Source organism: Schistocerca nitens, chromosome 2 (assembly GCF_023898315.1).
Source record: "Schistocerca nitens isolate TAMUIC-IGC-003100 chromosome 2, iqSchNite1.1, whole genome shotgun sequence".
Classification (NCBI taxonomy): Eukaryota; Metazoa; Arthropoda; class Insecta; order Orthoptera; family Acrididae; genus Schistocerca; species Schistocerca nitens.
In genome coordinates this window covers 631525985-631549481 of record NC_064615.1, presented here as the reverse complement: position 1 = coordinate 631549481, position 23497 = coordinate 631525985, and the positions used below count along the sequence as shown (strand labels likewise).

The 23497-nt window shown below is 42.3% G+C and overlaps 1 protein-coding gene across 1 annotated transcript in view; it reads right to left on the bottom strand.

The window, feature by feature from the left end:
• LOC126235215 (dynein axonemal heavy chain 8-like) overlaps nt 1–23497 on the bottom strand; it is a 570318-nt gene that overhangs the window by 53508 nt on the left and 493313 nt on the right. The window contains exons 40-42 of the mRNA XM_049943945.1: nt 6250–6489; nt 5921–6088; nt 5462–5603 (exon numbers count right to left, since the gene is read on the bottom strand). Coding sequence (XP_049799902.1) covers nt 5462–5603; nt 5921–6088; nt 6250–6489 — 550 coding nt within the window. The remainder of the gene's footprint in view (nt 1–5461; nt 5604–5920; nt 6089–6249; nt 6490–23497) is intronic.

Sequence of the window (23497 nt, the reverse complement as noted above, 5' to 3'; positions counted from 1 at the left end):
TCTGAACATTTCAGATGGACCTTGTTCAAATTTTGTCAACAGCATCCTTACTCATTTTTCTAACTTAGTGTACACATGAATAAAGGCATATTTTTGGGAATTATAAGAATTTTATGAGTGTCATTCATAACATATTTCCCTTAACCGGAGTGAAGCAGCTTACATAATTAGTGCATTATTTTCACCTTTTTCTACTTCATCAGTTTGTCCTAAGCAAGTATTTGAAAGTGTATGTTGCAATTATTTCAGTTTTGTTTCATAAATTTGTTAGTGAGCATAACCTCATCAAAATAAAAGTTATATTCAAAGTTACAAGTAGCACCAATAAATCAGAAAATTTTATCCCATATTTTTATCTTGTTATAACAAAAATCACTTTCTTGCGTGTTAATTACTTCAGTTCTTAAAGGGAATTTATAAAGCTTATAGCAAAACAGATCCTGAAATTAAAAGAGATTGAGCAAGCTTATTATTCACTTACTGCTCTGAAAAACATTGCACCACACAAAATGCTGCCTCACAGTGTGAGTGCTCTTCTTGTGACACAAGATAAGTTAGTTGCTGTTAGTAAGCAATTGGGAATCTCCTTGAATGTGGTCAATGGATGTGAATGGATGTGTTAACACTATGTCGTCTGGCGACACCACAGTGGTGTTGTGCACGAAATAGCGGTCAACAACCGGCGACACCACAGTGGTGTCGTCTGCATAGTATCACTCAGTGGCCGGTGACACCACAGTGGTGTTGTGAGTATAGTATCGCGCAGTGGCCAGCAACAGCACTTTAGTATTTTTTGCATTCTGGTGGTGTTTTTTAGGTAACAGTAAGTTATACACAAGTTTTTTGTTTTTATAAGTACTTGTGCCCTTTCGTCATGGTGGACGAAAGAGACAATAGGATTATTTACGATGAATGCATGGACATCTTGTCGGATGTTCTGGACAACTTGGCTGATTGGGAAGAAGACAATGGATATCAAAAAAATGACAGTGAAGAAGAATCTTAGGGAGATAGTGAAATACGCCCAAGAAGAATTCGACGAACGCTACAGTTGCCAACTGATTTGGCTGAATTAGGTGAAGAAGACAGTGCACAGTGGTCAGACTTTGATTTACCGAGGACCAATAATAAATTTGAAGGATCCCCGGGTGCAAACATATTTCCCAAAGATACACAGAGTGTCGAGGATATTGTAGAGTTATATATTGGGAACAATCTGATTGAATATATAAGCAACAAAACCAACAAGTGCTACAGTCAAAATTGCAATAGAAGGAAGCTGCATTAAAAAAATGCCAAATTTGTCGATGTTATGGGACCCAAACTTAGGAAATGGTTTTGGCTTGCTATCCTTATGGGAATTGTAAAAAAAGCACAGACTGATGATTTTGGTCAATGAATCCATTGATAAGACACACTGACATTTCGCAAAATGATGTCCCCTAAACGATTCAGACAAATATGATCATTTTTACATTTTTCCGACAGCAACAATAAACCGGATAATGCTGACCGGCTTGTCAAAGTGCAATTCGTAATTGATTATTTTTCCAAAAAGTTTAAAGAAACGTTTAATCTAAGTCAAAACATCTCAATTGATGAAGGAATGATACCATGGCCTGGACGGTTAAATTTTAAAGTTTACAATCTGTCGAAAATTACGAAATACGGCATACTCATTCAGATACTGTGTGATTTGAGTAGTGATACATTTCCTCATTCAAGATATATTCCGGTGCTGGACAGCCTTTAGCAAAAACAGTGATGGAACTATTGTCACCTTGTGATGGAAAGTGGCATCACCTCTGCATGGATGATTATTATAACAGTGGAGCAGAGAAGTTACTTGAAAAGAAAATTCAAGTTTGTGGAACATTGCAGCAAAATAGAGGATTTCAGGATAATTAAAGCACGCAGGCTCGTTCTGAGACACCATACTTGTGTTTGAAGCTTTTCACCATCGGAAAGGTGACAAGCGGCCGGCGACAAGCCAAGTAATCCAAACTACGTAGTGCTGCCGGCGCCAAGCAAATAAATGTCTACGAGACGTGCAGATGGCAAAGTGTCAAGCAGGCTACTATCAGACACGTAACAGAAAAAACAAAGGTACCTGAAGTACTATTATCTCCCACACATACTGTCCCCTCTCCAGCAAGTACAGGACCTATCACTACTCACCAACTTGAGAGTGAGTTGCTTGTCAGTGATAGGTCTAGGGGCCTGTACAGAGGAGACAGGGAGCAAGGAGAACTCAGGCTTCTAAACTATCTCCATAACCAACAACTGATGATCACTTGACAAAGCATTGGGATGATTTGCCAAAGGAGATAATATAATGACTTTTTTCTTCTGCTTTATCTATGAAGCCTAAATCACTATATCTCTAATGACAACTCAAATATGTTTAATATAATTATCCTATAATAACTTCAATACAATTATACAGCTTCTCAACATTGGGCAATTTATTTTATTCTTGTACTTTCTCTTGATGGGCAATACTCTTGTCAGAGAGTGCCCTAATTAGGTGTCCTATTGTCCTGTAATTAGGACAAAGAGACAGAATGACTTGCTAGTACTTAGCATCAGGAGGCAAAATTCTAATACTGCTGAAAGACAGACTTTTGGAACTACAGTATGCTCCTAATTATTTGGGCTAGTGTGGGGAAGAAGATGCATGAATAATTGAAAAATACTGGTAATCAAGATATTTTCAAATATGTATTCTTTGTTCAAAATTTTATCCAAGTTCTGTGAATAGATACTGTAGACCTGTTTATTTCTTAAAATGTCTTTGATGTTAGTTTGTTTCTGAGAGGAGCTGACATTTTTTTACACAGAATTTCGAATTTTTTTGCAGCCGTAATGTCATTGTACTGAAACCCCCTCTGGCCCATATAGCCTAGAAGTGTGTTACAATGACTTACAAAGTCACTGTCTTCATCCCCACATTCACATACACTGTCCTCTTCTCTGTTTTGTTGTGCAGTAGCAGTCACAATTTCAGCGACACTCATGTACTGGAAGCCAGGTTCATATGAGTTGATTTTTATCAAGTCAGTCAAGTCTTCATCATCGACATCTTCAAAACCCCCATGATCAATGCATGTAGCATCTAGAATTATAAATTTCTTTGAGAAAGCCATCAAATCAATCTCATCAACTAGTATTGTCAGTTGACCAGCCCAGAAGTGCCATTTTGCCAATGCAATTACACCTTGGTCCATTGGCTGTATAATGGCAGTCACATAAAGAAGGTAAAAGCTTAGTTAAGACGAGACCATCATCAGACGTGACAATCCTCTTACAGGGATATGAAGGGGCCTTTCTAATCTACAAACTGTCAAACTTGTCGTACAAAATGAGTGTTGAACCAGTTTTTGAAAATTTCACTATCCATACATGCAACTTTTTGGTTTTAATAATGCACAGGGAGATCCCTAGATGTGATATCCTTGAATGCTTGGGGTGTTTTTGATTTTTCAATCACTTGAAGCTTCACTTTGTGGTTCATAGAAGCATTACCAGTGCACAAAATTATAATGCATTCTTTAGATGACTTATATCCAGGAGCATGAATTTCATCAAAAGAAATGGTTCTGGTTGACAGACATTTCCAATACAGACCATGTTTGCCTGCATTATAAATTTGGTCTGGTGCAAAATTATCTTATTCCACAAATTTCTGGAGCTCTTTTCGAGATGAATCAGCTGCCACAACATTTGAACTAAACTGCTCTCCTTGCATAGTAAGTTCACAAATCCCATGACATTGAATCTGGTTAGTGATGCAGATGAGACATTAAATTCTCTCTAATGTTCATGAAAAAAATTGCTTTTTTGGTGCACATCACAACTGAAGCAATGATACCTTCTGCTCAATTTTGCTAAACCATTGCAAAAGGGCAACATCTAATTCATCAAATGTAGATCTCTTCATGCTTTTTCATGCAGATTGTCCAAAACAAGAATCACATTTCCCAACAACATCCTGTATTTTCTGCTTATTATTTTTAATGTCCCAAACAGTCAGCATTCCAATACTATAATCAGCACTTAGTTTTGCAGCAGTTTCCCCTTCTCAAATCATTCAATTAATTCTAATTTTTGTTTTAATGTCAACACATGTTTCTTTTATTTCTCTGTCATCTCTTTTGCAAATTTCTTTTAACTTGCGTCACTGACACTTACACACCAATTAACATCAGAAAACTGAGTTTGTTTCCAATTTAAGTAGAACATGCTGGCCAATAACAATGGAAGCGGGATTTATTACCACAAGGTGGGTTGTTTATTGCTGTTTGCTAGAGAAAAATATTGCATGTCTTTTATTTTTATTTATGTATATTTTTTAGATGTACAGGTATTCTGCAATTGGGATAATTCATATATGAATAATCAGGATTACACTGCATTAGTTATTTTCTCAGGGACTGAAGAGAGATAGACTGGGAAATGTTCCACTTCTTTACTGTTCACTCATGATGTCATAATTAAAAAGTGTTTTCAGGTAACTAGTAAATACACATTTAATGCTCATTCACTAGTTAGTTGCTAATTACTGTTCACAGTCTCTAATAATGCTTAGAACTAACACTCTTGGGACCCTAAGCAAACATGAGGGCATGGTGCATTACTCTCGATAATTTGAATTTGCATAGGATACATTCAGAAAACTTTTTGAACCTAATATGTTCTCCTTTTAAACAAGAAAACTTTATCTTTTATAAATGCACACATTCTGTTCCTATTAATTGTTTTAGATTGTGCTGCAGTTTATAGAGCCAGAAGAAATTGGAAAACCTTATTTTGCACTAGATAAAGGGTTCCAAATCCCTGCCTACAGTCATGTATCAATGTAATGGATCTTGGAAGGGATACAGCAATGTAGTGGCAATAATTTTTATGCCTTTTTTTACACTGAATTAGATTATTTATTTGTGAAAATTAAATGTCAGAGCTTTGCTGGTAGTTTAATGCAGTTCAGTGTACCTCAAAGCACATGAACTCTAAAGAAAAAGCAGGAAATTATATTCTGTCCAAATTCTCTATTGAATGGTAAATTATTTTCAATAAATAGGTGAAGGCAGTAAAAACATAAAATTAGAGAAGAATGGATTGAAATATTTTCTAACCTGATATCATAGTAATATATACCACCTACAGTTGCAGAGCGACTAGACTGTTAATCACTTTCTGTGAGAAACTGCACACATTAAATACATGGACTTAACAGAATTCATAGTCCCCTCCAGCTTTGTAAATAGGTAACAGTTATTCCCAGGTGCTACAGAGAAGTAATAAGCAGACAGTCCAACATGCATACATGCTTGCATGTACATCAATGTAATTTTAAGGTCACAAAACTTCCAATAAGGGTACTTAACAGAGAAAATAAAATTTGGAGGCAAAATTATAATTATTATGTGCATTTTTTGTAGGTACAGAATATGCAGCATACCTCATTCATTATGATTGTGCCTTCTATAGCCAACAGGAGATCTTTGAGTGTAGCACGCACCAGTTTGATAACTCGTTGCATTCTATCTATCTCCTGTCGTAGAAAAATATTCATGGATGACAGACTCCCCATAATTCTCAACCTGTAACAAGCACACATTACAAGTGAAAGCAACATAAGATTTCACTAAATAAAAGGCACTGAACTTTGCATTAATTTTATCAACTATCTGTGTTGAATAAACAAATTTTCCTAAATGTGGTTGATGTACATAGCTATATTTGCATTATCAGAATTAATAATATGGTTTTATGAGCCATTTTAGCTTAATTTTCTAGAGATATGCTAGAAAACTAATTAGCTGCCATGGCAGATAACAACTTAAATGGAAAAGTTGAAAATAAATTACTGAACATCACACATACAACTTCAGTAGCATTCTGCAACTGCAACACTTGCCTTTCTTTGACATCATTAGGATCATAATCAGGAGGTAGCTTTTGTAACATATCAATTGCCTGGCGAGCAACAGCAGCTTCTCGTGTTTCGCCTCCTGAGCCACCAGATTCCTTGGGCTGTATACTTAAAATTGTGTCCAGAATCATTTTAGTTGTATTGCTCTGATATCTGTCAAACAATAGATGGTGAAAGAAATAAAATCTATAGAAGGTAACACAAAAGAAACAATGAAATCCATATTGAATTGAAAGCAGTCATAATACAAAGTTTCTGTAAAGGAAATTACCAACACAGAAACTGATGTTAAAAATATTTTACTTTAAACTTACGTAATGTCAGCATTTGCATGAAGGCCATACACTTGTGGGGGATCAATGGGAGGCATATCATCTATTGCCTGAAAGTATTCTTCTAGGTTTTTGAACTTCATAATGCCATAGCCTTTGAAAAATTCAAATGAGTCTGAAAACATGTCCTCCAAAAACCACACTTTGGCAAATGTGTTCAGTAATCTTTTGTCAAAATCATCTGTAACTCGGCCACCATATTGGACTTCACCAATCATGTACCTGAAACATTTAAGAAAAATTTTATTTTGATACCTGCAGCAATTAGTATACAAATACTTATAAACTGAATGCTGGTTTTCTGTTTCCGGTAGGTGGTAGCAAACAACTGTATAAAAATATTCAATTTCATTTATTTATTTTTTATTAGTTTAGTACCACCAAGGAGTGTTGCAGAACTAACAAACGTGAAAGGTTAATTCTGTTCAACATACCTGTGTTTCTAGGATAATTAAATAGATCACTTGCATCAAAATAGTTATGATGAGTTTGACTTAACAGTGGTGCAAGATGAGCTTATGGCATTGAAATATGAAAAATAAAGAACTCATGAGCAGATTATTAGAGGAAGTTAAAAAGTATTTGACAAATATTGCATCATATGGAGGAAATGTATTAAGATGGTGAGCAGAAATGGCATGAGAAAATAACAGTAAATATTAGGAAAAAAAGATGAAACTTTCTGAAAATCATACTCTATTTCCACATAAAGTAAATTAATCAAACTAGAGTGGGAACACCAATGAATAGATTCTTTGTCACCCTGTGTGCCTTTTTCCTGCATCAGTGCAGGGTCAGCATGGTTAGTTTAAGGGTTGACCAGGTGCCCTCCCCATTGCCACCCCATTACCTCTGCGGTGGTAGGTGTCTACCCAACTGTCTGCATACAGTTATTCATGTGAAAGTGAGCAAAAGTTTTCTGAATGTTTGTGTATTGTGTAACTGAGCTGGGGCATTCACCTAGGGGATTGTGGGAAACTGCAGGAAAACAACATCCAGGCTGGCTGGCACACTGACCCTTGTTGTTAATCCACTGGACAGATTCAATCCAGGGATAGTGAACCTCTCCATCCTGGGAGCAGAGCTTCAACATGCAAGGCTATCTGGGTAAGTAAATAATAAGTAGATTATTTAAAATTAAAGTGAACTTTCTTTTCTTTCACTCTTCTGTCCTCCATCAACATAGTTTTTCTTATCAGTTCTATTTCATTTGCACATATAATTTATTATTTATTTCTTATTTGCTTCCTTCAAATTTAGCCTCTTATCTTCGATCTTTCAACCACTGTCAACTCTTAATATTAATCTTTGCAGTCAGTCTATTGTTATTTCTTAATCATTTCTTGTGATTTTTGACTGCCCTAGTCACAGTTTGGAGAAATATTTTTCTCCCTTCAGAGCTAGTGCACATACCCCGATACCCTTGTGGGGCGGCGGGGGGAATTATTGAATTTATAAAAATGTTCCTATTATTTATTTAATGCTGTTGTTTGCCGTTCTCAACACTGGCTCTCTAACTACAATATTGGCAACCAGAAAGTGATTAGCAAAACGTGAAGCCTGTAATTAGAATTCCTAGTGCCCACTTCATCTGAGAAATACATTTATAGCTACAGCTTATAGCTCTGAGGAATTAGGAGATTGTCTGGGATTCATAATCAAAAACCATTCTCTCTAAAATGTTCACTATATTCTGAAAGTCACAGACCAAAAAGGTTCCACACAATCAAACTACCAGAGCAGTTCAGAGTTTAATACGCTGATGCAACTATAACTGTTCAAATTAAATGTTTAAGTGAATGCTCGCCATAATTTGATGATAATGTTCATCAAATGCCACGCTAAATAATGGTAGATTGTCTGTCCTGTGACGGCACATGAAAATACGACATACGCAAAGTGAAGATAGATCATTAAAGTCATCCCGATGTGTGTGTGTGGTTTGAGGTTTTCGGGCGCTAAACAGCGTGGTCATCAGCGCCCAAACGCATAGAAACAGGAACACATGCGGTGAAGGGACGAAGATGGACAGTGAACAAGGAGAACGGCTAAAAGACACAGACCTGGCGCAGTTCCAAATCCTCACATACAGAGGCAAAACAAGAGGAGAAGAAACACACTAAAAAGGAAAGGAAACACAAGGAAAAGAGAACAGAAATCGAAGTGAAACAAGTAGGTAATTGTGACTGGCGGACCTCTTACCTAAAACCTGGGTGAGCCAGTCACCCAGCAGCACATTAAAATCCTCTCCCTAAAATCCGAGGCAACAAATTGGACAGGACACAAAACCGTAAGACCTTAACCACAGTCGTTGCGTTGTCTTGCAAAATAGAGGGCAAATCCGGTGGCAAGGAAACCACCGCCCTCTGGTCGGAGAATAAAGGACAATCAAGTAAAATGTGGCGGACAGTAATCTGGACGCCACAAGCACTGCAGATTGTGGGGTCCTCCCGCCGGAGTAAAAAACCATGCGTTAAGGGACTGTGCCCGATACGGAGGTGAGTGAGGAGAACCTCATTCCGCCTGCATGACTGGTAGGACGTACGCCATGGCCGCGTGGTGGCCTTGACCAAACGCAGCTTATTTTCACCAACTGCCAGCCACTCCTCTTCCCATTGACGCATAACACGAAAACGCAAAAGGGAGGTAACAGCATGGAGGGGGACGGCACATTCAACAACGTGAGGGAGGGAACATGCATCTTTGGCAGTCACATCTGCCAGTTCATTTCCCCTAATACCCACGTGCCCCGGCACCCAGCAGAAGGAAACGTCCTTCCCCTGCCGTTGTAGGTGGAGTAGGGCATCATGGATGTTCTGGACGACCGTATCTGCTGGGTACAAGTGTTGCATGGTCTGAAGGGCACTCAGGGAGTCAGAACAGATGAGAAACTTAAGACTGGGAACACGTCTCATCTGCTCCAATGCCCGCAAGATCGCAAACAATTCGGCATCAAAGATGGTAAACGCCGCAGGAAGCCGTAACTTGACGACTCGATCAGGGAAAACAACAGCACAACCAACAGCGTCCCCCTGTTTGGAGCCATCCGTAAATACTGGTACATGGTCGGGATGCTGGTTTAAAATATCGTAAAATAAGGAGGTAAAAACAAATGCAGGAGTGCAGCTCCTCCGGTACTCTGACAAGTCTAAAAGGACGCTGGGCCTTTGGAGCAACCAGGGAGGCAGGCGGGTAAAACCCTGGAGTTGGGGTGCCACATGCTCCACACCAAGGGACTCAAGCAAATGCTTGGCACGAATCCCAAATGGTCTTGTTGCCCTTGGACGACTCGAAAAGAGACATTCTATAGGCAGTCGGGCAACAGTAGGGTATGCAGGGGAGGTAGGACAGGCAAGGAATTGACACACCCATTGCACCATGAGGAATTTCCGCCGGATGGTGAGCGGTGGTTCCCCTGCCTCAGCACACAGGTTGGGGATGGGACTGGTACGGAAGGCACCAGTGGCGAGCCTGATACCCTCATGGTGTACTGCGTCAAGAATCTTCAGATACGAAGGCCTCGCTGACCCATACACGGTGCATCCATACTCAAGACGTGACCGGACGAAAGCCCTATAAAACTGCAGCAGACGCGCCCGATCTGCTCCTCAGGACTGATGGCTCAGACACTTCAAAATATTCACCCCAGAATTAACACTTCACTCGAAAACCATTTCATGGTTACGCATATCCCGAGTAACTTATTACGGCATCCGAGGCTGTTTATAGCAATGATACCGACGCGACGCGACTCCCGGCACAGGTGGTGCGCTAATCAGCATCTGGAGAGAACTGGGGCCTTTCTTCCTCACGCAGCGTTCTTACATATAAAGCCGCGGTGCGGACGGCTAAGGGAATGCCTGATCAAATCCGCTCTCCCGACTAGCCGCTGGGCTAGTAATGCACCACTTTAAGTTATTGAATAAATCATTGCTTCCTTTCCTGATGGCCGATGAAGCTCTCAATTTAAATGTGCAATCAGCACACAGGTAAGTGATCATAATAAAAGTCTGATGTGGCTAAGTCAAATATTTTGGGCGAGAGAATTAATTTAATTACACTACCCACAGTAGACGAGCTCTGAACTTGCCCTTTGGAGATACGCTATCGCTATAGTTGTATAGTTATTCAGTTGAAACTTCTCACATCTTTATGATTATAGCGGATCTCCCTTCTACTTAAATTTAAACATCCTAGCTTTATTTATTCGCCTACTTAATCTATGATACTTTTAAATCTGAATGTGTATTATATATCTAAAAACAAAGATGATGTAACTTACCAAACGAAAGCGTTGGCATGTTGATAGACACACAAACAAACACAAACACACACACAAAATTCAAGCTTTTGCAACCAACGGTTGCTTCATCAGGAAAGAGGGAAGGAGAGGGAAAGACGAAAGGATGTGGGTTTTAAGGGAGAGGGTAAGGAGTCATTCCAATCCTGGGAGCGGAAAGACTTACCTTAGGGGGAAAAAAGGACAGGTATACACTCGCACACACACACACATATCCATCCGCACATATACAGACACAAGCAAACATTTGTAAAGGCCTTATTGCAAATTGATATGAAATGGAACAAATGCGTGAGAAATGTAGTAGGGAAGGTGAATGGTTGACTTTGGTTTATTGGGAGAATTTTAGAAAAGTGTGGTTCACGTGTAAAGGAGACCGCTTTTTTAGGACACTGGTGCAGCCTATTCTTGAGTACTGTTTGGGTGTTGGGGATCCATAGCAGATCGGATTGGAGAAAGTTACTGAAGCAATTCAGAGGCAGACTGCTAGATTTGTTACCAGTAGGTTTGAACAATGCATAAGTGTTATGGGGATGCTTTGGGAACTGAAATGGGACTCCCTGGAGGGAAGACGATGTTTTTTTCGAGGAACACTATTGAGAAAATTTAGAGAACTGGCATTTGAAGCTGACTGCCAAGTGATTCTACTGCTGCCAACATACATTGCATGTAAGGACTGTGAAGATAAGATATGAGGAATTAGGGCTCATACAGAGGAATATAGATAGTCATTTTTTTCCTCTATTTTTGTGAGTGGAACAGGGAGGGAAAGACTAGTAATGGTACATGGTACCCTCTGCCACACACCATATGGTGGCTTGCAGAGTGTGTATGTAGATTGCAATCTTTCATTTAAAAGCTGTAATGACCTTTAGCAAATCTGATTTTAGTTCAGAAAGAGGTGAAATATACAACAAAAACCTTTTTGAATAAACTATGGTCAATGTCTAACAGCAGGATTGGTATCATGGCCACCCTTAGCCACACATCATCAGTCTCCTAGCATTCCCACACATTCCTAGATTGCTACAGCCACCTGCTAAGGCAGCAAGCTTTTTCTTCAAATGCCGGCTTCTGCCACAAGCTATGGATTCTGCTGTATGACCAGATACCAGGACACTAAGGTCACTGGCTACTGGCTCAAGGTTTGGCAAGGCATCTGTCAACCTAGCTGCACCCACTCTGGCTCTTCTCCTTATAGTGTCAGCACTGGTTTGGTCCCGTGCCCATGTTCCAAGGGACATGCCAGTGGTGACATGCTTCAGGTTGAGACACTCACCATTAAGTTTAAAGATCCTCCTGCGCTGTGCCATCTCCACACCAGTCACAAAGCCCAGTGAGTAACTGAAAGTTTACACTGCAAACAATCTGACCAGCGTGTGTTTTGTGCCCATGTGGGTACTGTATGAGTCTACCTGTTACTGCCATTAATGCAAGTGTGACAGCCCTGTGAATGTTGTTCTTGGTTTTGCTGCTGATATTCCTATGAGAGACAATTAATCCCACACCTCGCATCAGCAGCAATTCAGTGAATACCCTGGGTTGGAATAGCAACCTTGTGCAGCTACTCTCCTAATCTTACCGTGCACCCCTTTACCTCCAGGGACTGTTAATTTGTGAGACTAATTCATGTTCTTTCTGTGTAGCAATTCAGTTTTAAATAAAAGTGTCATTTTTCTAACCAAATGTTGAACTTTTGTTTATACAGCACCTATCATGCCACACTCCATTGCATTGTATTCAGTTTTAGTAAATTAGATAGGGAAAAAATCCCACCAATGGTGATAAAATCTGGTGACTTAATTTTCAAATTAGGATTGCCGTTGGCCAGTTTGTCCTGTTATCCATGCATAACAGTCTCACACACATGTATATCCCAGCAGCAACTTAGTTAAGATGCTATGGATGCTACTGCACTTCTCACCACTTCCCTCACGTGTGTTCCACATGTTTGTCCCCTGTGCAACATAGCCTCTGCCCCCTGGCCCAATTGATGCCTTGCCACACATGGCCACTGCTCCATTGCCACATGCCACCATTGCTGACCTGACCACAGACCTTGCAGAGCTGGAATGCAGAAACACCACCACTACACATGGAACTCGCAGTGATGCGACAGCCAGCAGCCTTAATCCCAGTGTCAGACACTGTGCTGCTGCCTGCAACTACCTCTGCAACTGCTGCCACTGTCCCTACCAGCCCCAATCCGTCAATGTCCGATTCCCTTCCTGCTGCCACCACTCTGTTCACCCATGCTGTGGCTTCCGTCTGCAGACACCCCCGCCAACTGTGGTATCACCCAGGACAGCACAAAGTTCACTATGGAGATCAGCCTGGAGCTGACATATGCGATGGAGGTATGCCATGTCGTCCCACTGCCTCCAGCCACTGACCACTATGAGGCACTGTGGTGCTGCCTCATGATGCAAGTAAAGATGCAGCAAAGCCTGATCCTACTTTCTCTTCAGCAGTGCAGGGACTGGCAAGCCTTGTAATTCCTGCATCAAACATCAGGAGCCTGACAGACCCAAACATGGTCTCTGATGGGTTCCTATACAATATTGATTGGCCCTGATTCAAACAGCTGTGGCATTGCACACTGGCCTCCTCCTCACTGACAACACCAGCCTTGCTGACAGGATGTATGAGATGCTGGCCTCCCTGACTGCCACTGCTGCTGCCAAGCATCAACTCCATCCCCGCTATGCACACTCGTCTGACCGTCATGCTCCCTCCCTACAACAAGCTCACACTCGCTGCTGCTAATGACATTACCAATTGCTCACATACCTGCTGGCCCGCAGCTCGGTGCCCAGCAGCTGAGAGTACATGACATGCTCGCCTGCCTCAGCACCAACATGGCGACACTTCAGGCAACTGTGGCCCACCTCATTTCCAACCACCACCCTCTACACTGCACCAGCTGCTAGTCCAATGGCAGCTACCACAGCTGCAGCTCTAGCCTCCCTGCTGATACCTCTTGTGACACAGACAGCCTCTGTTGGTACCGTGAACACTTCAGCCTGGACATTGCAACCTGCAGAGAACCTGCTCTTGGCACACAAACACAAACAGCTGTCAAGATTAGGCAGGCCCAGCTGCTCCTCAGTCTCCCAGCATCTGTTTGTCCATGACACTTGCTCCAACACACTGTTCCTGATCGACACTGGCTCTCAGCTGTGTATCTTTCCATGGCATCTTATACAGGACCCAGGTGCCACCTCATCCATCCCCCTGATGGCAGTAAATAACTCCACCATCCCCACCTACGACATACATCATGGTGTCCTCGATCTCAGCCTGCAAAAATACCTTCCCCTGGATCTTCACTGTCGTTGATGTCACTGGCCCCATTAACAGAGTGGGCACTACTGCCTGCTAACTGATGCTGCCGGCCGCCACCTCACTTACAGCGATACGAGGAAATCAACGAAGTGCACCACTCATTCTGCTGGTTTCTTTGATGTGAAACAGGTGGCGTATTCTGTCCCATACAATGACCTCCTGGTGCAATTTCCTGCACCCACACATCCACTGAGCATGCCTTGAGAGGTTCGGGTCCACAGCTAGCATTGCTGCCTCTGGATCATGGGGCCCTGGGTTCGATTCCTGCCAGGTTGGCGATTTTCTCTGCCTGGGGACTAGGCATTTGTGTTGTCCTCATCATCTCAGCATGACAACGTGAAAGTGGCTCGATTGGACTGTGTAAAGATTTGAACTTTGTTCAGGTGTTGATGACTGTGCAGTTGAGCACCCCAAAAATCAAACATCATCATCATATCTCTACAGTGAGACCACCCCAGACCACTCATCTTCTGCTGCCCCTAGCACCACACAAACTCAATAGTTCCAAGGCTGGGTTTTACGAGCTGCTTGGCACTGGTGTGCTGCATCATTTGAAGAGCCTATGGGTGTCCACCTTTCACCTCGCCAAGAAGGAGGGTGACTCCTGGCATCCAGGCATCAATTACTGGAAGCTAAATCTCTGCACTATCCATGACCAGTACTCAGTGCAGCTCCTATGCAGCAACAACAACGTTCTGGCTGGGCCTACAATTTTCAGCACAATTGACTGCATCAAGGCTTTCACCCAGATTCCACTCACACCTGAGGACATCCAAAAGACTGCTATCATTATGCCTTTGGTCTCTATGAGAGCACCTTCATGACCTCCAACCTCCATAATGCTGCCTAAACATGGCAGTGTTTCTTGGACAGTGTCTTGTGAGGCTTGCCCTGCTGCTTCGCCTACTTGGACGAGATGCTCATCAAGCAAGTGCCGTGGATGCCACAAATGGAAGACAGCTTCTCTGCCACCAAGCATGCCTTGGTGGGTGCTATCCTGCTTGTCCAACCCCATCCCACTGCTCCTTGCCATCATTATTGATGTCAGCCAGAGGGCACTGGTGCTGTCCTGTAGCAACACGCCGGTGACACCTGGCATACAACAGAGAGCTCCTTGCCATCCATGAGGCAATCAAATACTTTTGGCTGTCAATGGAGGCCTGTCACTTCATTGTCTTTTCTGACCACAAGCCTATCACTTTTGCCCTTGCAAATGTCTATGACCAGTGCTCATCACATCAATTCTGGTGGTTGTTCTTCATGTCTTAATTTACTGCTGACATACATCATGTCGTATGAATTGACAATGTCATCACTGACTACCTCAGCCACATCTGCACCATTACCTCTTCCCTGGACTACAACTCTCCCACCTATGCCTGGATGCCACTTCCAGACTCCACCTTCAATGTATGCTGGCTTCCAGCTCAGACAGTAGTATCTGGTGCAGTGTATCCTCCAGCTAACTATGCCCACCTGGTTGCACAACCTGGCACGCATGCATCCACCACTCTGGTACAGCATCATTTGCATGGCCAGGGGTACTGCAGGACCTGAGTCATACCTGCCTCTCCTCACCTGTCAGTGAACCAAGGTTGGCTGCCACATACACACCCCCCTTCTTCCCTGATGTAAGCTATCACTTTGCCCACGTTCATGTGGACACTGTGAGCCATTATCTCCTTCTGACAGCTGCCACTACCTCTTCACCTTGGTGAACAGACTCACCCACTGGCATGAGACAATGCTGATACCCAATTGCACGACTGCCCATTTCAGCTGTCTGCTGGACAGCAGGCACCAGTTCACGTCAGCTCTCTTCTGGGCACTGTTGTACCTATGCGATGATGACTGGCATCTGACGTTGAGCTACCTTGCTGCCTGTAGCATTGTGATGTGGCTCTGTGGCACCTTGAAGGCCACCCTCACTTGCCACAACAGAAGGTGGACCACTGTCCTGCCGCTAGTACTTCGTAGCCTCCGCATCACTCACAGGACCGACCTTGAAACTGTACCACTTGACTTTGTTTATGACCAGCTGCTTGCCATACTAGGTGACTTCCTAAGGTCTGCTGCCCTGGCAATGGATGGATGAGGTTCAGCCTTAATTCATTGCCAGCGTGCAGGACTGCATGATCTGCCTGTGGCTCATCCCTCCCTACCGCCATGGCTAATGCAGGACATTTATTCACAGTGACCCTGCCTCATGCACCCATGTTATGATGCACATTGACACTCCTCAGGCCCACTTTTTGCACACTACTCTGGCCCCCATCATGTCCTGAAACAGAATGCCATGACATTTAACCAGCACAACACCACTACCATTATTTCAATTGATAAGCTGAAACCTATCTATATACTGCCCGATCTCACAACAGCAAGCCCATCTACCACATTTGCCAACATCCCTCAGGGCCACACCTCTGCCGATGCCAGTGCTGCTGCTGATGTCAGCCCCCTGACAGCACCAGTACCATTGTCGCTGATGCCGCCACTGCTGACATTGAGCCAAAAACCTCTACCACCAAAGCCCCTGAGGCACTTGCCTACCACATCACGACCGGGTTCATTGTGTAAAACTAAGCTTGCTACACAGGTGCCACCTCCGACCCATCAACCACCAACAACCCAGGCACCAGCATCCCCGACACCCAGGGCACTCATGTGCTGGCCCTCCATCTCACTCGCAAGCTATGCCCAACACAACGATTCCGGCTCTGCCACAGCCAGCAGCTGATTGAGCCCTTGACACAGTCCCCACTTCTCCCAGACCAGCGTTATTTTGTGCACTAACAGAGCTGCACCCCAGGCCTGCCACTGCCAGTCTTCACACCGGAGGCAACAGTGGTGCATGCCTGCCGCACCTGGCACCTGTGTTTTCAGCTGTCAAACAAGGCCACCCAGCCGTCAGCCCCTACCTGCAAACCGCCTGGAAATGCCACCACAACCCTGCCTCCACTCCCCACACTGTCAACTGAAGCCAGCATCTTCTCACAGCTGTACACATAGCACAGGATACAGCCCCAAGCTGAACAGGCCTTGCAGCCCCCACTCCCTGTGCCGTCAGCTTACTCATTGCTTGCGCTCACCATCGACACCATGCTAGAGCTCACTGTCATGCAGTGGGCAAGCACAACTGACAGCTGGCTGCCCTGACTACCTCACATGTGGAGCCCCAATGTCTGGTAGTTACCTCAGTTGCATGACCGGCACCCACAGCATCAATTCCACCACCCACAGTCTCACCACTGGAAGATGCCACTTCATTGGTACCAGCTTTCATTGGCACACCTCGCTCGTTATAGAAACTCCACTTTTGTTAGGAGGGGGGAGGGAGCTGTATGGTGGCCCTTAGCTGCACAAAGACCCTAGCTTTCCCACACATTCATAGATTGCTACGGATGTCTGCTAAAGCAGTGATTTTTTTTTCACGTACCAACTTCCCTCACAATCTGCTGATTCTGCTGCATGACTGGATAACTAGATACAATGGTCACCAGCTACCAGTTCAAAGAACATTTTCTGGGTCTGATGAGGCTTCAGCCATCCTAGCATTGCCCAGTCCAGCTTTTCTTCTCATGGTGTCAACATCCATTTGATCCCTCACCCGTATCTCGACAAACATGCCATGTGGTGACGTGCTTGAGGTTGAGACATCCACAGTCACCTCTAAAGATACTCCCACACCACACTGTTTCCACAACCCCTACAGAGCATTGTGAGGAAGTAATAGTTCATGCCACAACCATTGAAACTGGTGTGTGTTTTGTGCCCACGTGGGTACTGTACGATTCTGTCCATCACTGCTGTTAACTCACGCAAGATAGCAATGTGAACTTCATTTTTCATCTTGCCACCAGTATTTCTCATGAGAGGCAATTAATCCCACATCATGTAACAGTAGAAATTCAATGTTGCGCTGCCAGATACTCTGTGTCAAGTTGGCGGCTTTGAGCAGTGACTACTACTCTTACCGCACACTCTTTTTATTTAGCACCATAAAATTTACCAGGTGATCTTCTCCAAGAACCATTAATTTGTGAGACTAATTCATGTTCCTTCTGTGTAGCAATTTGGTTTCTAATAAAAGTGTCATTTTTTCTAACCACTTGTAGAACTGTTCTTCATACAGCACCTATCATCTCACATCCCATCACATTGTATTCAGTTTCAATAAATTAGCTAGGAAAATGATCCCCACAGTACTACATGCAGATGTAACATATTTCTTCTTGACAACTTCTTCTGTATGGCAGAGGAATACTTGAATTGAATTAAGAAGTCAGTTAAGTACCTGTAATTTGACAGCCTGTAGCTAAATAAAACTCTTTTTTACAGTATTTTGAGAAGAAAAGTTGCTACTCACCATGGAGATGCTGAGTCGCAGATAGGCACAACAAAGAGACTCTCACAATTAAGGCTTTTGGCCATTGGCCTTTATCAACAACAGACACACACATGCATGTATTTGCGCGCACGCGCGCGCACACACACACACACACACACACACACACACACACACACACACACACACACGACTGCAGTCTCAGGCAACTGAAACCACACTGCCTTGCCTGAGACTGCAGTTTTGTGTGTGTGTGTGTGTGTGTGTGTGTGTGTGTGTGTGTGTGTGTGTGTGCGCGCGCTCGTATGTGTGTGTGTCTATTGTTGATGAAGCCCAATGACTGAAAGCTTTAATTATGAGAGTCTTTTTGTTTTGCCTATCTGCAACTCAGTATCTCCACTATATGGTGAGTAGCAACTTTCCTTCTCATAATATTGTTCCATTTCATCCTGGCTTTTCCATTGTTTGATAAGGCTCTTTTTTCATGTTTTTCTAAAGGACATGATACACACTACATATTTTATGATAAAGATGATTAATGTTGTTGCCAAATAAAAATAATTTTGTTTATTGGTATTCAAAGATTCTTGCTTTTCTCACTATATTGCTGCAAGTATGGATGTCTCTGATATAAAAAATGAGACAGAGAAGACATTCTTGAAAACAGATAGTATTTTCTGTGATTATCCTCACTTAAAACCAGTCAACTGAATTGTATACACCTACACAGCGGCAGATGGTACATATTTCCACCCACCTGATACTGTCAGGACATCATGGCATGGACAGCACAAGACACCAGAAATGTTGGGGAGTCATTCTGATCCATGATCACTCAACTCCTGATTACAAATCATGTAAATTTCTTAGAACTGCATTCAAATCATACACATCTCACTGTATATTGGAGTGCCCACATGAACTGGAGCCACATATACACTCTCATGCATGTGAGTATTCCTGATACCAGTCTAATTCAATTCTGGTGTCCAGGGGAACATTATATTTCTGGAGATATATGCTGATGATGATCGAATGGATGCATACGACTGGGCAGTAGGTACATGTGTTACCTGCAGATGACAGATGATGGTAGATATTCAGATCCTCCATTTCATCCTCTGTACCCCCCCCCCCCTTCCACCACCACCACCACCACCACCACCACCACTACCACCACCACATGAGAATACTTGCAAGATACTGTTGGCAAGATGTACACATCACCTCATGTATTTACGATGTGCTTGTATCCTGCCATCATCATGTACCAACATGAACCATGACTTATTAGCACAAGTGAATTTTTTCCATGCTTTGTGCATTGAAAGATGTTTTTGTGCTCATGCAAATATCTATACACCATGACATGTGGTAAGCAGTAGTACCCCTACTGAGTATTGACTTCTGTCTCCCAAAGACACAGATCTGTAATATGCTGCATTATGATCGATCTATCTGCTGTTACAGTCCATGATAGTAGTCTGCAGTCTCTGTCATCGTCACATGGTTGCAGCAATTGACTCTGTTGATGGCAGTTTTCTCTGAACTTACTCACAATATAAGTTTATCTTGATACACTGACATATGACAAAGCCAGTGGCTGCATGTCCTTGGAGCTGGAGTGTCCCATGTGATTGGCACCTACAATCTTAGCCATGTTCAACTGCTCTTAAATTGGTGTCTTCTCATCGTGTGCCTACACCAACAGCTAATCAGAAGGTCTAACAGCATCTCAGAATGAAAAGAAAAACATAAATATGAAAAGGCAAACACTTACTTGCATATGGTAGACCAATGGTACATTGGCCCACACAAAAGGTTAGGTAATCACACTAGCTTCTGAGTTTTGGCAATCTCTCTCTCTCTCTCTCTCTCTCTCTCTCTCTCTCTCACTCACTCATAGCCACAAATGTAGTTTCTCTGTGTTTCAGTTTAGAAATTAACACAGCATATCTCAGGGGCAATGCACAATAGCCACTGTCACTGAAATGACACCAGATGTATCAGCTGGTACTTTTGAGATGCAGGCACCTGGGCACGAACTGGTAAAGTGGAAAATATCAGTGCTCAAACAATGATGCCACATACAACTCATTTGTGATGTGAAATTTTCACTGTGGTTCTGTGGGCAATAGTGATCTTAGCAAAGTAGGTGGCTAGATCAATCAGCTCCATTACACAAATGGAAATACAGTACTTAGAGAGAAAGAAGACTGGGATATAATTACATGGAGTTATCTTTTTATGAAAGGAATAAAGGTAACCTTTCATTATATTACTGAACTGATGAGCAGTCGACAGGCACATAGACCAGATTTAAAATACAAGGATGTGTTGGTAATCTGTCATTGGTACTCATTGATATGAACAGTAAATGATGTTTTTATTGCTCTTGTGTCTATAAAATAGACACATGAGCATCTGCTCTCAAAGATGCACAAAATTAATCTGAATAACTATTAAAGATATCACGCTTGCCAGATTCCAAACCTATCCCTTTTCCCAGTTCATGCTCCAGCACTAAACAGATGTCTATTCCACCAATGCACCCACAGTCTTTTTAGTTCTCTCCTTTTCCACTGCCACTGTTCTTTTGTTCTACTATTCTAAATTGTCTGTACTGATACTCTTTTATTGTTCCTTTGCCTCATGCTGGGGGGGGGGGGGGGTGTGTCCCCACAGCCCACAGTCTCGCAAATGTAAATGTTGTTATGAATAGAAGAGAAATTAATGTAGACAGTGGAAAATCTAGGACAGAATAATGACAACATTATGAAAGGATAGATTGCTACTCACCATATAACAAAGATGATGAGTTGAAGATAGGCACAACAAAGAGACTGTCAAACAAGTAAGCTTATGACCAAAAAGGCCTTCTACCAAATACAAAACACGTGTGCTGTCCCATACATCCTCCCACCACCACTTATTTCACTCCAGTCACATGCATCACAAGTCCCAGGGCTACCTGTGAAACCAGTTATGTGATATACAGGATAAGCTGCAACCATCGTGCTTTCTATATGGGCATGTCTACATGAATGGCCCCTGACAAACTGTTGCCAAGAAACAGCTGGACCACCCAGTTGCTGAGCAAGCTGCTCCACGCAACATTCTTAATTTTAATGACTGCTTCACCCAGCCTGTGACATCTGAATCCTTCATCCCAGCATCAGCTTTTCTGAATTACATGATTGGAAACTCTCCCTGCACTATATCTATGTTCCCGGACCTTCCCGGCCCAACCTTTGTCAGCCATTGTCCTTCACCCACCTATTTCCTTAACTTTTTCCACTCCAGCACTACACAGTCCTCTATTTCACCAACACACCCACAGTCTTTTTACTTCTTTCCTTTCTCTCTGCACCAACCCCCACCCTACCACCCCTCTTGCCCCCATCAATTCTCTTGACTGCATCTAGCTTTCCTACCCTCTCTCCACCTTATCCCTATATGCTCCCACAAGCAGCACTTTACCATCCCCCACCCCTACTCTGCTTCCCCTACACATCCTGGCTCCAGCCTCCTACTTACCTACACCATCCAGATTGCTTCTCCCATCATGTGCAGCTGCTCGCAGTCTGGCCTTGGCAACCAGAGACCGTGATAATGTGTGTGTGTGTGTGTGTGTGTGTGTGTGTGTGTGTCTAATTCAGAAGCAGGCTTTTTGGCCAAAAGCTTAGGTGTTTGATAGTCTTTTTGCTGAGCCTATCTGCAACTCAACATCTCTGCTAGATGGTAACAACCCATGCTTTCATAAAATAGAGAAATTAAAATGGTATATACATGTCAGTCACATTTATTTTAGTCCCAGATAGTGATGAAAAAGCTCAAGAAATATTATACCATTTTTGGCAACATGCCGAGAAGACTGAAGATGTGAAATATATGTCAAAAGACAAAATTGACAGAACAATGAAAAGGATGTATGCATCCAATTAACCCAAGAAAACATTGTCAATTGGTAGTTATTCATTACATTTATATATTTTACCCATATAAGGTCAAAATATTGAATCCCATCTTTTGAAATTTTTTTGCAGAACAAGATGATTTACAGCTCTTCCTTTCAATCGTCATATGAATGCTGGGAATTATAGATATTAAGATAAGAGATTGTAGAATAGTGAATATGCTAGCATCTTTCAACAGAGGAAAGGCAACTGGACCTGATGGCACACATAACTGATTCTATATAGGTCATGTCAAAGAACTTGTTCCTTTTCCAATGGGAGTTTACCATAGGTGTCTGGAACAATGGATGGTACCAAATGAATGGAAAAAAAGCAAGGTCATTCCAATTTTCAAGAAGGGTCTTCAGATGGATGCTCCAAAGCAGTTAAGAGCTACAGTGTTGTAAATGCCACAGATCATTTACACATCTCAGAAGTGTCATAGGACAGACATGCATAACAGCAGGTCCTTGCTTGGGATGGGCTTCAGGTAACACTATTGTTCATATAGAAAGGTTTTTAATTTTTCCATGACTGAAATCAGTAGGCCCAAAGTTACATACAAAGTTTGTATGAAGTAGTAAAAACAGCAGTTGAATAGTGTTGGAGCAGTGGCTTTTAACAAAGTAATTGCTTTTCGTCTAATATAGGAATACACAAATCTGCAAGTGATTTCCACAGTTATGAGTGTGAGTAATAATTTGTTGTTAGTATCCTTAATGGATGCTCCTTACAATGTCTGCTTCTACATGTTTTAACACTATAGGCTGGGTATCGACTGAGTCACTAAGTAAACTAGTCAATTGTCAAGCTGGGTACTGATCTCTTTGGTTGAAGTCTTCCATGCTCTGTTCCCACAAATACTACTTCCAAGCGATATGAAAATCTCTTTTATACCATCTGAAATATCTATACTTAGATAATATCATAACAATAGATATATTTTCTTCTGGTTTGCAAAGTCTGTTGAAATACCATAATTACAACCATGTTCGAAAATATGCAATAATCCAAAACTAATAGACTGCAAAGCAATTTAAATCACAATAGCACTCAATTTGGTCTGACAGTGACCAAATTGCTAAATAGCCATCTGAATTACTAGACAGTAGAAACTGAACATAAACTGATGAAATACATAATGAGCAAAATTAATTGTAACAATAAGTAATTACCTCTTTTAAAATCTACATCTCAACAGAAAGCTTAGAAGATGGAATATCCAGAATACATTTCATATTTTGTGAAACTTGTTGGATTCAGTTGATATTAAAATATCAA